At 48.1% G+C, this 15,510-nt stretch overlaps 1 protein-coding gene across 1 annotated transcript in view; it reads right to left on the bottom strand.

The window, feature by feature from the left end:
• LOC140430124 (transmembrane channel-like protein 2-B) overlaps positions 1–15,510 on the bottom strand; it is a 187,363-nt gene that overhangs the window by 158,773 nt on the left and 13,080 nt on the right. The window contains exons 3-4 of the mRNA XM_072517637.1: positions 12,421–12,886; positions 9,079–9,225 (exon numbers count right to left, since the gene is read on the bottom strand). Of these exons, the coding sequence (XP_072373738.1) occupies positions 9,079–9,225; positions 12,421–12,886 (613 nt within the window). The remainder of the gene's footprint in view (positions 1–9,078; positions 9,226–12,420; positions 12,887–15,510) is intronic.

Genomic DNA, 15,510 nt, shown 5'->3' with positions numbered 1-15,510 from the left:
AAGACCCTTGGAACAGAGAAAATGGGGTGTGTTTGAACTCAGCACTGTTTTCAAATGGCCGAGCAGATTTGTGTTTTGCACCATACTGTGCAATTGGATAAGCACCTGAAGGAAAAATAGTGCTACAAGAATAGGGCAAGGGAGTGAGTCTAGCTCAGCTGCTTTTGCAGTGAGCTAACATGGACACACATGGGCGGCACAATGCTTTGCACAGCTGCTCTGCAGCTCCAAGAACCCGGATTCAATTTCAGCCTTGAGTGACTGTCTGGACGTTCTCCCCTTTTCTACGTTGGTTTCCTCTGGGTGCTCCGGTTTCCTCCCACAGTCCAAAGATGTGAAGGCTGGGTGGATTGGCCATACTAAATTGCCCCTTAAATGTCCAAACGTTAGGTGATAAGGCAAGGGAGTGGGCCTAGGTAGGGAGCTCTTTCAGAGGGTCGGTGCAGACTCAATGGGCTGAATTGCCTCCCTCTGCTGTGTAAGGATTCTATGACGCAATGTGCTGAATGACCTCCATCTGTCCTGTAACAATTCTATGATCTATAATTCCATGAATAGAAACTCAACATAGTTGACTATTTTATCTTACAAATACTAGCTAGTCTTATCCAGAAATAAAGCTAGAGAATTGTAATGTGGCTCCAAAGAACTCAGTTTAAAATGGCTGATACAGTGAGACCAAAACCATAGAGGTCCCACAGTGCAGAAGGTGGCCATTCAGCCAATCAAGTCTGCACGACCCTCTGAGAGAGCACCCTTACCCTGGCCCGCTGCCCTACCGATCCCCGTAACCCCACCTAACTTACAGATCTTTGGACTGTGGGAGGAAATCAATGATGGAATTCAATGTTGCCAAGTGTGAGGCTATCCATTTTGGGAGGAATAACAGCAGAATGGATTATTATTTAAACGGTAAGATGTTAAAACATGCTGCTGTGCAGAGGGACCTGGGTGTGCTGGTGCACGAGTCGCAAAAAGTTGGTGTCCAGGTGCAACAGGTGCAACAGGTGATTAATAAGGCTAATCGAGTTTTGTCTTTCATTGCTAGAGGGATGGAGTTCAAAACTAGGGAGGTTATGCTGCAATTGTATAGGGTGTTGGTGAGGCCGCATCTGGAGTATTGTGTTCAGTTTTGGTCTCCTTTCCTGAGAAAGGACATATTGGCACTGGAGGGAGTGCAGAGGAGATTCACTAGGTTGATCCCAGAGTTGAGGGGATTAGATTATGACGAGAGGTTGAGTAGACTGCGACTGTACTCATTGGAGTTTAGAAGGATGCGGGGGGATTTTATTGAGACATATAAAATTATGAAGGGAATAGATAGGATAGATGCGGGCAGGTTGTTTCCACTGGCCGGGGAAAGCAGAACTAGGGGGCATAACCTCAAAATAAGGGGAGGTAGATTTAGGACGGAGTGTAGGAGGAACTTCTTCACCCAAAGGGTTGTGAATCTCTGGAATTCCTTGCCCAGTGAAGCAGTTGAGGCTCCTTCTTTAAACGTTTTTAAGAAAAAGATAGATGCCTTTCTAAAGAATAAAGGGATTCGGGGATATGGTGTACGGGCCGGGAAGTGGAGCTGAGTCCACAAAGATCAGCCATGATCTCAATAAATGGCGGAGCAGGCTCGAGGGGCCAGATGGCCTACTCCTGTTCCTACTTCTTATGTTCTTATGTAAACCAGAGCACCTGGGCGAAACAATTGCAGACATGGGGAGAAAGTGCAAACTTCACACAGTATCACTCAAGGCCGGTATTGCACCACGGCCCCTGGCGCTGTGAGGCAGCAGTGCTAACTGCTGTGCCACCGTGCTGCCCGGCTATGGACACGCTAAAGACAAGAATAGTTCATTGTTACCTAATGACTAAAATGACATGCAAACTGGAAATTCAATCCCTTGAAGCCAAAACTCTCAACCGAACTTTACAGAATAAATGTGTCCTCATGCCTTTGCTAGCTAAATGAATCATTGGACTGCTTAACCATTGTAATTTTCAGCAGGGTGACAATACCTTTTTGAAAATTATCTTTCTCACATTGCACAAATATTAGTACACAAAATATGATCATGTTTGTATGAAATACCTTTCTCTGTTATTTTAATTCATGCACAAACCTGCAAAAAAACATGGTTCATTTTGCAGTTGTTATAAAATAACAGGCAAAGGAATTTTGCACGCACTGATCAAGGGTGGCACAGTAGCACAGTGGTTAGAATCATGGAATTTACAGTGCAGAAGGAGGCCATTCAGCCCATCGGGTCTGCACCGGCTCTTTGGAAAGAGCACCCCACTTAAGCCTATGCTTCCACCCCAGCCCCGTAACCCAGTAACCCCACCTAACCTTTTTGGACACTAAGGGCAATTTAGCATGGCCAATCCACCTAACCTGCACATCTTTGGATTGTGGGAGGAAACCGGAGCACCCAGAGGAAACCCACACTGACACGGTGAGAACCTGCAGACTCCGCACAGACAGTGACCCAAGCCGGGAATAGAACCTGGGACCCTGGAGCTGTGAAGCAACTGTGCCACCCTAGCACTGTTAGCCCTGTTACTTCACAGCCCCAGGATCCCAGGTTCGATTCCCGGCTGGGTCACTGTCTGTGAGGAGTCTGCACGTTCTCCCTGATTCTGCGTGGGTTTCCTCCGGGTGCTCCGGTTTCCTCCCACAAGTCCCGAATGACGCGCTTTAGGTGAATTGGACATTTTGAATTCTCCCTCTGTGTACCCGAACAGGCGCTGGAATGTGATGACTGGGAGCTTTTCACGGTAACTTCATTGCAGTGTTAATGTAAGCCTGATGCAATGGTCTGGCTAAACAGAAAGTTGAATTAGAGATCATAATGATGGAATTGAGACTTCCGGGTGCGGCTATGCAGACCTAGGTCGCATGTTCGGTAGCTCCCGCTTGGAACGGACCTTTGGGCTCTTTACAGAGCCCCCACAGCATTTGTTTGGCATTTCCCGGTGTGGGAAGAAGACTGCAACATTCCCCTGACAGTGTCCCCCAGGAATGGTATGTCTCTTGGTTACCAGACCTGGCAGAAACAGTAAAAGATTTGGCTGTAACTGCAGGGGAGAGAGGGGCCTCTTCCAGCATGCAGGTGGGGGAAGGGCAAGCTTAAAGCAGCAAGCTGACTTAAGGGCCTTTATTAAAGGTGAATTCTAGCAGCAGAGGGAACAACTGTGAAAAGATCGACCAAGGCCATTGAAGAAGCGGGGACGAGGCTTCCGGTGGCGGCCATGGAGGAGTAGGTCGCGCATTCGGCAGCTCCCGTCTGGAATGGACTCTTAGACCTTTTTCAGGACTTTCCACAGACTTTTTGGGGCAGATTGGTGAAGCGAATACTGCCAAAAGGATTCCCTCTTGAGACTTCCAATTGCGGCTATGCGGAGCAAAGTTGCACATTCGGCGGCTCCTACAAAAACGGACTTTTGGGCTCTTTTCAGAGCCCCCAAGGGCACTTTCTCAACATTTCCCGGTGTGGGAAGGAGTTAATAATAGCCCCCCGTCAGTATATGGCTTTAACTAGGAGCGGGGCGACAAAAAAGGTGGTGGTGGACCAGAAGAAGGGAGGGAAGAAGGACAAAATGGCAGCGGGCAGAGACCAGGCAGCGTGGAGGCAGTGGGCGGAGGAGCAACAGGAGGGTAACCAGCGCTGCCTCAGAGAGATTAAAACGGACCTGCTAGAGCCGATGATGGCTTCTATTGATAAGCTGCTGGAGACACAGACGGCCAAGGGGGTGGCGATCCGAGAGGCTCAACAAAAGATCTCTGACAATGAGGACGAGATCTTAGGCCTGGCGGTAAAGGTGGAGGCGCACGAGGCACTCCACAAGAAATGGCAGGAGCGGTTCGAGGAGATGGAGAATCGGTCGAGGCGGAAGAATCTGCGGACTCTGGGCCTCCCGGAGGGGCTGGAGGGGCCGGAAGTGGGGGCCTACGTGGCCACCCTGTTGAACTCGCTGATGGGAGTGGGGTCCTTCCAGGGGCCACTGGAGCTGGAAGGGGCCCATAGAGTGTTGGCGAGGAGGCCCAAGGCTAACGAGCCTCCGCGGGCGGTGCTGGTGCGGTTCCATCGGTTCGTCGATCGGGAGTGTGTGCTCAGGTGGGCCAAGAAGGAGAGAAGCAGCAGGTGGGAGAACGCGGAGGTTCGGATATACCAGGGCTGGAGTGCGGAGGTGGCGAAGAGGAGGGCCGGGTACAATCGAGCGAAGGCGGTGCTGCACAGGAAGGCCGTGAGGTTTGGCATGTTGCAGCCGGCGCGACTGTGGGTTACCTACAGGGACCGGCACCATTATTTTGAGTCTCCGGAGGAGGCGTGGGCCTTTATTCAGGCCGAGAAGCTGGACACAGATTGAGGGTCGGGATGGGCAATTGGGGACTGCGGTGGATATGTTATGCCTATTTGTGGTTCGGAGGACCTTTGCATTGTTTTGGGTTTCTTTTTCTCTTGTGTTTTTCTCTTTCGGGTTGGGGAGGGTGGATGTAGGGCGGGTTGGGCACTGTTTTGGTTGGTGGCGGGGCCGGGGCGGGGAAGCGAGGATTGTTTCCCACACTTAGAACGGAGGGGGGAGGGGGAGAGCCTGTGGATGGGGAGCGGGAGAGGAGGGTGTGCCACACAATGGGAAGAGTCGAAGGAGAGGCGGGAGTGGCCGGGGTCAGCAGGAGTCAGCTGACTTGCGGAAGTGCAATGGGGGAAGTAAACCAGCTAGGTTGGGTCCTAGCCCGGGTGGGGGGGGGGGGGGGAATCGAGTTGCTGCAGCTAAGGTCAAGGAGGAGCTGGAACGAGTGGGGGGGGGGGTCGAGACGGGGGTATGCCGCTGTGGGGAATGGGCCGGGTATGGGGTGCGGGAGCGTGGCTGGCCAAGGAGGGGTTATGACTCATCGGCGGGGGAGGGGGGCGGGTAGCCCCCTGATCCGGCTGATAACCTGGAATGTAAGGGGATTGAATGGGCCAGTTAAGCGGGCCCGCGTATTCACGCACCTGACGGGGCTCAAGGCGGATGTGGTTATGCTCCAGGAGACACACCTGAAGGTGGCAGGCCAGATAAGACTGAGGAAAGGGTGGGTAGGTCAGGTGTTTCAGTCGGGGCTAGATGCCAAAAGTCGAGGGGTGGCGATCTTGGTGGGAAAGAAGGTGTCATTCGAGGCGTCGAGCATTGTGGCAGATAATGGCGGTAGGTACATAATGGTAAGTGGTAAGTTGCAGGGAGAGAGTGTGGTACTGGTCAATGTGTATGCTCCGAACTGGGACGATGCGGGTTTTATGCGGCGTATGTTGGGTCGGATCCCAGACTTGGAAGTGGGGGGCCTGATAATGGGGGGAGACTTTAACACGGTGTTGGATCCGGCACTGGATCGCTCCAGGTCTAGGACGGGTAGGAAGCCGGCGGCGGCTAGAGTGTTGAGGGGATTTATGTACCAAATGGGAGGGGTGGACCCTTGGAGATTTGCAAGGCCGGGGGCTAGGGAATTTTCATTCTTCTCACATGTCCATAAGGCTTATTCTCGAATCGACTTTTTCATTTTGAGTAGGGCGCTGATAGCGAGAGTAGAGGATATTGAGTATTCGGCAATAGCCATTTCGGACCACGCCCCGCATTGGGTGGACTTGGAGATGGGGGAGGAGAGGGACCAGCGCCCACTGTGGCGCTTGGAGGTGGGGCTGTTGGCGGACGGGGAGGTGAGCGAGCAGGTCCGAGGAAGTATAGAGAGGTACTTGGAGACCAACGACAATGGGGAGGTCCGAGTGGGGATGGTATGGGAGGCACTGAAGGCAGTGGTGAGGGGAGAGCTGATCTCCATTAGGGCCCACAAGGAGTGGAGGGAGCGGGGGGAGAGGGAGAGGCTGGTGAGGGAGATGGTGAGGGTAGACAGGAGGTATGCGGAAGAGCCTGAGGAAGGATTGTTGAGGAAGAGGCGCAGCCTCCAGGCCGAATTCGACCTGGTGACCACCAGGAAGGTGGAGGTGCAGTGGAGGAAGGCCCAGGGGGCGGTCTACGAGTATGGGGAAAAGGCAAGCCGGATGCTGGCGCATCAGCTTCGGAAGCGGGACGCAGCTAGGGAGATCGGGGGAGTTAAGGACAGGGGAGGGAACGTGGTGCGGAGTGGGGTTGGCATCAATGGGGTCTTCAGGGACTTCTACGAGGAATTGTACCGATCCGAGCCCCCACGGGAGGAGGGAGGGATGGGCCGTTTCCTGGACCAATTAAGGTTTCCAAAGGTGGAAGAGGGACTGGTGGTGGGACTGGGGGCCCCGATTGGGCTGGAGGAGCTGATCAAAGGGATAGGGAGCATGCAGGCGGGGAGGGCACCGGTGCCGGACGGTTTCCCGGTCGAGTTCTATAAAAAATATATGGACCTGTTGAGCCTGCTGTTAGTTAGGACCTTTAATGAGGCAAGGGAGGGGGGGCTTTACCCCCGACGATGTCCCGGGCACTGATCTCCTTGATCCTGAAGCGGGACAAGGATCCCCTGCAATGTGGGTCTTACAGACCGATTTCCTTGCTAAATGTGATGCCAAGGTGCTGGCGAAGGTCTTAACCACGAGGATTGAGGATTGTGTGTCGCAGATCATCCATGAAGACCAGACGGGGTTTGTGAAGGGGAGACAGAAGAACGCGAATGTGTGGAGGCTTTTGAACGTTATCATGATGCCGGCGAGGGAGGGGGAGGCGGAGATAGTGGTGGCGATGGACGCTGAGAAAGCCTTCGATAGGGTAGAGTGAGGGTACCTGTGGGAGGTGCTGAAGAGGTTCGGGTTTGGGGAGGGGTTTGTCTGGTGGGTTAGGCTGTTGAATGAGGTCCCAATGGCGAGTGTGGCCACAAATAGGAGGAGGTCCGAGTACTTTCGGTTGCATCGAGGGACGAGACAGGGGTGTCCCCTGTCCCCCTTGCTCTTCGCACTGGCGATTGAACCCCTGGCTATGGCACTGAGAGAGTCGAGGAACTGGAGGGGGTTGGTGCGGGGTGGGGAGGAGCATAGGGTGTCGCTTTATGCGGACGACCTGCTGCTGTATGTGGCGGACCCGGTGGGAGGAATGCCAGAGGTAATGAGGATCCTTAGGGAATTCGGAGACTTTTCGGGGTACAAGCTCAATATGGGGAAGAGCGAGCTGTTCGTAGTTCAGCTAGGGGACCAGGAGAGGGGGATTGGCGAGCTCCCACTAAAAAGGGCAGAGAGGAGCTTCAGATATTTGGGGCTCCAGGTGGCCAGGAGCTGGGGGCCCTGCATAGGCTTAACTTTACAAGGCTGGTGGAGCAAATGGAGGAGGAGTTCAAGAGGTGGGACGCGTTGCCGCTGTCCTTGGCAGGTAGGGTGCAGTCAATCAAAATGACGGTGCTCCCAAGGTTTTTGTTCCTGTTCCAGTGCCTCCCCGTGTTTATCCCGAAGGCTTTTCTCAGGCGGGTTAACAGGAGTATAATGGGGTTTGTGTGGGCGCGAGGGACTCCGAGGGTGAGAAGGGTGTTCCTGGAGGGGAGTAGAGATAGGGGGGGGCTTGCACTGCCCAACCTCTGTGGGTACTACTAATGCGACAATGGTGCGCAAGTGGGCGATGGAGGGGGAGGGGGCTGCATGGAAGAGGCGGGAGACGGCGTCCTGTGCGGGTACGAGTCTGGGGGCGCTGGCAACGGCGCCACTGCCGCTCCCTCCAAGGAGGTATACCATGAGCCCGGTGGTGGTGGCGGCCCTCAAAATCTGGGGGCAATGGAGGCGGCATAGGGGGGAAGTTGGGGCCTCGGCGTGGACCCCATTACGGGGGAACCACCGGTTCGCCCCAGGAAGAACAGGTGGAGGGTTTTCGGGGTGGCACAGGGCAGGGATACGAAAATTGGGGGGCCTGTTTGTGGACGGGAAGTTCGCGAGCTTGGGTGAGCTGGAGGAGAAGTACGGGCTCCCCCCCGGGGAACACTTTCAGGTACTTACAGGTAAGGGCGTTTGCCAGACGGCAGGTGGTGGAATTCCCGCGTCTACTGCCACACACAGTACAGGACTGCGTGCTCTCAGGGGGGTGGGTGGGAGTGGGGAAGATCTCGGAAGCTTATTCGGTGATGCAGAAGGAGGAGGAGGCCTCGGTGGTGGAGTTGAAAGGTAAGTAGGAGGAGGAGTTGGGAGAGGAGATCGAAGAGGGGACGTGGGCAGATGCCCTAGGGAGGGTGAATTCTTCCTCTTTGTGCGCGAGGCTCAGCCTCATACAGTTTAAGGTGCTGCACAGGGCACACATGACCGGGACAAGGATGAGCCGGATTTTTGGTGGTGAGGACAGGTGTGTTAGGTGCTCAGGGAGCCCAGCAAATCAGACTCATATGTTCTGGGCATGCCCAGCGCTCGAGGAATTTTGGAAGGGCGTAGCGAGGACGGTGTCAAGGGTGGTAGGATCCAGGTTCAGACCGGGCTGGGGGCTCGTAATATTTGGGGTGGCAGAGGAGCCGGGAATGCAGGAGGCGAAAGAGGCCGGAATTCTGGCCTTTGCGTCCCTAGTAGTCCGGCGAAGGATTCTTCTTCAGTGGAAGGTGGAAGGATGCGAGGCCCCCAACAGTGGAATCCTGGATCAGCGATATGGCAGGGTTCATTAAATTGGAGAGGGTGAAATTCGCCTTGAGAGGGTCGGTACAAGGGTTCTTTAGGCAGTGGCAACCGTTCTTAGACTTTCTGGCAGAACGATAGACATTGGTCAATGGCAGCAGATGCTCGGCGGGGGAGGGGGGGGTTTACTTTATTTTTGTTTATGTTATTTACACTGGAGGGTCTGAGGGGGTGTATACACCTGTTGTGTTAAGTCAGGTATTAATGTTAATTTACTATTTTTGTACAGGGGGAGAGGGGTTTGGAGGGGTTGCTTTTTTAGATTGTGTTTTGTACTTAACCCTGTTGGGTTCTTTTTTCTTTCTCATTTTGTTATTGATATTTTATGAAAACCTTTAATAAAAAAATTTTTTTTAAAAATGATGGAACTGATTTTGTCTTGCATTGCATTTTTTAAATGAACATGGATTATAGGATCTCAAATTCTTTAAAGGGTAGGTTATTAGAGAATACCTGAAAAGTTATGCAGAAATGACAAATCACTTACTTTAATGTTACAAGTTTTCTTTTCATACGCCAGGCTTTGGTCCTTAGGATTGCGATTAGCTTCTTCTTTTCTTCCACTTCTTCCAAAACTTTGGCAAGTTCATCCTCTGACAAAGAATCGTCACTGTCTGATGAATCTGATGATGAGCTGCAACAAAATAAAAGGAAAAAAAAAATGTACCAGTTGTAAGAAACTCACATCCTGGATGCAGCTCAGGCCAATTATCGGGGTAGGTTTTCATCTTTACCATCTGACTGTCAAGTATCGCCCGGGTGGACCACAGGAAGGAAACTCTGACTGAAAGGTTATGATGCTTCTTAAAGAACCAGCTGAATTATCTTTCCATTCATTTCAATAAATCAGAACTTATAAGAAACCACTGTGGACACACACATAAAATAACTAAAGGTTTGATTAAATAAATGTACGAATTTGACATAATATTAGCTGAAAATAATGCATCTAGGCTTTATATAGATTATTGCCTAAATAACATTACACAAAGTTTTATTTAGTGATAAATTAAATATTTCAACATTGGTTAGGTTGTAATGTATATTACTATTAATACAGGGAATTGTCTAGCTTTCTAGCGTCAGGCACAATAAGCTAATTTCACCATTCATTAACTTTCTACAAAACAAGAACTTATATAGTCAAGTCAGAAAACAATAAACAATGCAAAATAAATCCATGAAAAACTGAGAGCAATATTACATCAATGCTGTACCGCTGGTAGCAGCCCATATATAAATGAGGTGGCACTAATGCCTCAGCAAACCCATGGAAGTGATTTTTCTTCTTTGTTGCTGCGGGGTAACAACAGCTAGTGACAAATAGAAATGGGTACTGCCAAACATGTTGAATGCTGAGACCAACTATTTTCTCATGGAATGCAAGCTAGACTCTCAACCCACTGACATAAGACAGTATTATAGGATTGCTTTCCGAGCTGCTCCAAGCTAGGAAAAGATCAATGCTTGGAAAATAAATGTCACAAATGAGATCATTTCAAGACGGGCCAAACAGTCTCAACCTTAACTCAGTGAATAAACATTATTCCAGAAATTTGAACACCATATGATCCTGGTTTATAGATCAGTGGATGGGCTGCACTTTCAGAAGTGCTGTCTTCCACGAGACATTGAACTGAGGTCCTGACTGTCTTTTCAAATGGATGTAAAAGTTCCCATGACGCTACTTGAAGAAGAATAGGGTGTTCTCCTGAGATCCTCTCGAATTTTATTCCTCAACCAATGCATCTAAAAAATGGCCATGTATATCGTTGCTGTTTGTGGGAGCTTGTTATGTGAAAATTGTCTTCTGTTTCCCTTCATAAGAACAGTGAAATACATTTCATAATTACCCCATTTGATGTAAACTGCTTTGTGATGCCCCGAGGTCGTATAGATGCTATATAATTGCAATTATTTACCCTTTCTTTGAAAAATTGAGTATCTTACAATTAAACTATTTAAACCAAATAGTTCTGCTTGAGTGGTCTATCTTGATTCAAAAATGCTTTGGAATGTTGTCCAGTTCAGATGAACAATGTGTTTTGCAAACAAGTATCCTTCATTTATCAAGCCTTTACTGCATATTCTTGACATCAGAAATAAAAAGTCGGAAATAATGGAAGCTCACCATACTTCTGTCCACATTTGAAAAGCAAAAGATGTCTAATATTCTGGGTCAAGATCGTTAATCGGATTACAAAATGTTAATAAAAAGTCACACCCAAAAGAGAAGCTACTGACAGACATTGGGCAGAATTATACCATTTTGAGACTAAGTCAGGGATTCTCTGGGGCAGCATGCGAGCCGTGGGATTCGCGCTGGCACACTGAATCCCTCATCGAGCAAAAATTGGGATTCGCATCGGGCCTCAGATCTGGCGCAAGTCTCCAGTTTTCCCACCCCATGCTGGTGGAAACATGCAAAGTGTTCATCAGCATTCATTTGAATGCCATTATCGGGTTGGAAGATAATTCAAGTGCTGTCTGTGTGGCTCCCACCACCCCACCCCCACAAAAATGGGTCCCTGCAGCTTGCAGTCAAGGAGTGGCATCAGTTGCAACTGACCCTCCCTACAAATGCCTCCAGGGTGTCAAGAAGGGTCCTTCATGGGAGGTTGGGGTCAGGGGGTCTTGGGCTTGGCTGGAGGGACTCAGGTCAGGGGTCTTTCCTGGGGTGGGAGTCATTTAGCTGCTCATTCCATCTGTAGCCTTGAAACTCTTTAAACAATTATTTAGTATCTAAAAATTAAGGTTCTCCCATAATAAAGTGAAGGTCCCTAAACCTTTTAAACAATCTGTTAGCATGCCAAGTGCAAAGATCTGTGAGATGAAGGTAAAGGTAATCTCTTTAATGTGGTGGAAACCTTTGAAATGGTTCTCTCACTGTCACTGTCATTGCCCGTTACATTATTGAAGACTGCTTGTATGACTAGAAGGCTAAAAGCTATGAATTGCATTGTTCACATTCAATTTCACACACTATCACCTACTAAAGGCTCAATTAACCCAGGGAATCAGGTGGTTTTCTAACCATAGATTTTTTTTATGAGTCTGCCTCTGTTCGCCAATGCTTCCCAGAAAGAACAGGTACATTTTAAGTACTTGAAAAATTGTAATCCTATCTTAATGGTTAAAAATCAATTTCTGTCCCCAAAGGGTGCCTCTCCCTAAAAATACATCACCTTAGGACCACATTAACATGTGTGCAGGAAACAAGTGAGTCAGTCGATCTATTCTTTGCTGTCTTCGATGTTGGAAATCTCCTGCACTTTGTTCATTATTACCAAATTGAGCACTAATGCAAAGCGTGAAATATGATAATTAGTTCTCCCCCTTCCTTCTTCTTTTCCCCATTTCCTTCTCCAAAGTTAGAATATACTATCTGTGATAGCCAGAAGGGAATGGGAATGATTATCTTCCCCGTGGCTCTTGAGGAGTACGAGTTCCCCCGTTAGGGGTGGGGAATCTGTATAAAATGTCGGCCAGTAAGGCACCGACTAGTGAGGAATCCGGTAGGGATCTGCCGGGCTGTGAATATATTGTGTTGTAAATAAATATGGACTCCCCATGTCCATATTAAACTATCTTTCTAGTTTGATTGTCTTTCGATTTAATTCTCAGTTATGCCCATACAAAGTGTGTTGGGATATTCCATAAAAGCAATGCCCTTCTGTCAGTATACAGAACAAAACTGTATGCATCCCTGTGCCTTAATAAATATCTCAAGACGGTTAGCATTCACCTCTCTGTCTTACATTCAACTGATGCTTTTGTATTAAAACAATATCTACTACAATGACCATGACCATAAAGAAAAACCAAATACCTGGAGGGTTTTCCTTTCTTCTTCTTCTTATCCTTCCCATTACTCATTTTACCCTTCTTGTTACCTTTATTGTTTGCTTGTTTCTGCTTTTTATTTTGTTCATCCTTCAGTTTTTTGTTTGTATTGGCTCTATTATTTCTATTATTATTATGCACTGGTTTCTTTGTCCTTTTCCTATTTTCTCCTAGTTCACTGTCATCATCACTTTCCTCTACTTCATGATTCTTTTTGGTTTTTGTCCTTGAATTTTTAGCTGTTTCTTTGTTTTCTTCTTCGCTTTCATCATCTTCATGATCCGTGTTGTTCTTTCTGATCCCATTCTGAACCCGCGGTCTCCTCCGGTTGTTTCTGTGTTTGAATTTAGCATCTTCTTCCGAGCTATCCTCTTCATCCTTAGATGCTGTAGGTGGTTTATGAGTATGTTGTTGCTTTCTACTCGTCACTGGTTGTTTCACAACTTCTTCCTCTGCATTGTCAGAAAAATTACATTAAAATCAGAAAGATTGAAACTCCTCTCATGACTGAAATGGCAGAGTAGCCAAGCAAGACAGACCAGAAAGTTTCAAGTTTGATTCCTACTTGCGCTACGATAACAAGTTTCAATCAAGGTGTCAGATTGGTTGTTATAATTGGCCTCAGATCCACGAGGATAAAGTATGGAAAATTAACCCTCTTCTGACCACAATCCAGCTTTATCTGCTCGGACTTGTGACCATGTAAATGTCAGGAAAGGACTATATCAGACTTCACTGTTATGTGGTCCATAGTAAAACACATCAGTGTCCATTCTTACTGATGAGGTAAAGCTTCTTGGACGAGGTGCCCAATCACTTGAGACCCAAACCCTAACATGATCCACATTTTCGGGAGAGAGGGAAATCATTGAAAGGAGAAAATAATGGCCAGAAAAAAACAAAAGAAGCAGTTATGATGAACATTCAGTGTACTTGTTGCAGAATATCAGTTGCACTTCATTGTTAAAGAATACAAAAAATGATATTGCACCATATTTTACTGTAACTATAATGTAAATGAAAAATTAAAACCTCATTTTATGTTTCATATCCAAAGCATAGTTCAAGTAAACGTGAAGATAAATGCAAATTACTCTGGATGCTGTAAACTGAAACAAAAAGAAAAAATACTGGACAATCTCAGCAGGCCTGACAGCATCTGTGGAGAGAGAAAGGAGCTAATGTTTCGAGTCTGGTTTGACAAAGAGTCATCCAGAGTAATCTTAGTAAAGATGATGGATTTGAATAAAGATTTTTTTAGCTAATTTATTTGGGACCAATAATTTTGGATACCTTTGAACTGCAACATGCAAATTACTTATTTTAGTTGTTTATCTGAATGAACATACATTTACCACAAAGACATATTTACCCAGATCTTCCACCCTCTGGATGATGGTACCCCACAAGACACACTAGGGTAATCCCCATGCAAAGATTGCATGGGAATTTCCAGGGAAGTTTCAACTTCAATTGGACAATTAGTATGCTTCTAGAACTTCCAAAACTTTGATTTTAAATCACAAACTTCAGATGGTTTTGACACATTTAGCAGATTAGTTACCCAGGAAACGTCAGGAGGATTTAAACCAGTTCTACCACATAGGTAACTGCAGTACTGAACTCTCCTTCTCACCCATCCCCCACCCCACCTCTATGATACACGCACACACACACACACCAACAGGACCCTCTGATCCCCCTTGATGCGCAATCAATTACTCTCAAGACAAGGTGTGTCATAACTAATTGGATTGGATTGGATTGGATTTGTTTATTGTCACGTGTACCGAGGTACAGTGAAAAGTATTTTTCTGCGAGCAGCTCAACAGATCATTAAGTACATGAGAAGAAAAGGGAATAAAAGAAAATACATAATAGGGCAACACAACATATACAATGTAACTACAAAAGCACTGGCATCGGATGAAGCATACAGGGTGTAGTGTTAATGAAATCAGTCCATGAGAGGGTCATTTAGGAGTCTGGTGACAGTGGGGAAGAAGCTGTTTTTGAGTCTGTTCGTGCGTGTTCTCAGACTTCTGTATCTCCTGCCCGATGGAAGAAGTTGGAAGAGTGAGTAAGCCGGGTGGGAGGGATCTTTGATTATGCTGCCCGCTTTCCCCAGGCAGCGGGAGGTGTAGATGGAGTCAATGGATGGGAGGCAGGTTTGTGTGATGGACTGGGCGGTGTTCACAACTCTCTGAAGTTTCTTGCGGTCCTGGGCCGAGCAGTTGCCATACCAGGCTGTGATGCAGCCCGATAGGATGCTTTCTATGGTGCATCTGTAAAAGTTGGTAAGGGTTAATGTGGACATGCCGAATTTCCTTAGTTTCCTGAGGAAGTATAGGCGCTGTTGTGCTTTCTTGGTGGTAGCGTCGACGTGCGTGGGCCAGGACAGATTTTTGGAGATGTGCACCCCTAGGAATTTGAAACTGCTAACCATCGCCACCTCGGCCCCGTTGATGCTGACATGGGTGTGTACAGTACTTTGCTTCCTGAAGTCAATTACCAGCTCTTTAGTTTTGCTGGCATTGAGGGAGAGATTGTTGTCGCTACACCACTCCACTAGATTCTCTATCTCCCTCCTGTATTCGGACTCGTCGTTATTCGAGATCCGGCCCACTATGGTCGTATCGTCAGCAAACCTGTAGATGGAGTTGGAACCAAGTTTTGCCACGCAGTCGTGTGTGTACAGAGTGTAGAGTAGGGGGCTAAGTACGCAGCCTTGCGGGGCGCCGGTGTTGAGGACTATTGTGGAGGAGGTGTTGTTGTTCATTCTTACTGATTGTGGTCTGTTGGTCAGAAAATCGAGGATCCAGTTGCAGAGTGGGGAGCCAAGTCCTAGGTTTTGGAGCTTTGATATGAGCTTGGCTGGGATTATGGTGTTGAAGGCGGAGCTGTAGTCAATAAGTAGGAGTCTAATGTAGGAGTACTTGTTTTCGAGATGCTCTAGGGATGAGTGTAGGGCCAGGGAAATGGTGTCTGATGTGGACCGGTTGCAGCGGTATGCGAATTGCAGTGGATCAAGGTGTTCTGGGAGTATGGAGGTGATGCGCTTCATTATCAACCTCTC

The sequence above is a fragment of the Scyliorhinus torazame genome, chromosome 9 (genome assembly GCF_047496885.1).
Source record: "Scyliorhinus torazame isolate Kashiwa2021f chromosome 9, sScyTor2.1, whole genome shotgun sequence".
Classification (NCBI taxonomy): domain Eukaryota; kingdom Metazoa; phylum Chordata; class Chondrichthyes; order Carcharhiniformes; family Scyliorhinidae; genus Scyliorhinus; species Scyliorhinus torazame.
This window is presented reverse-complemented; position numbering and strand designations above follow the sequence as displayed.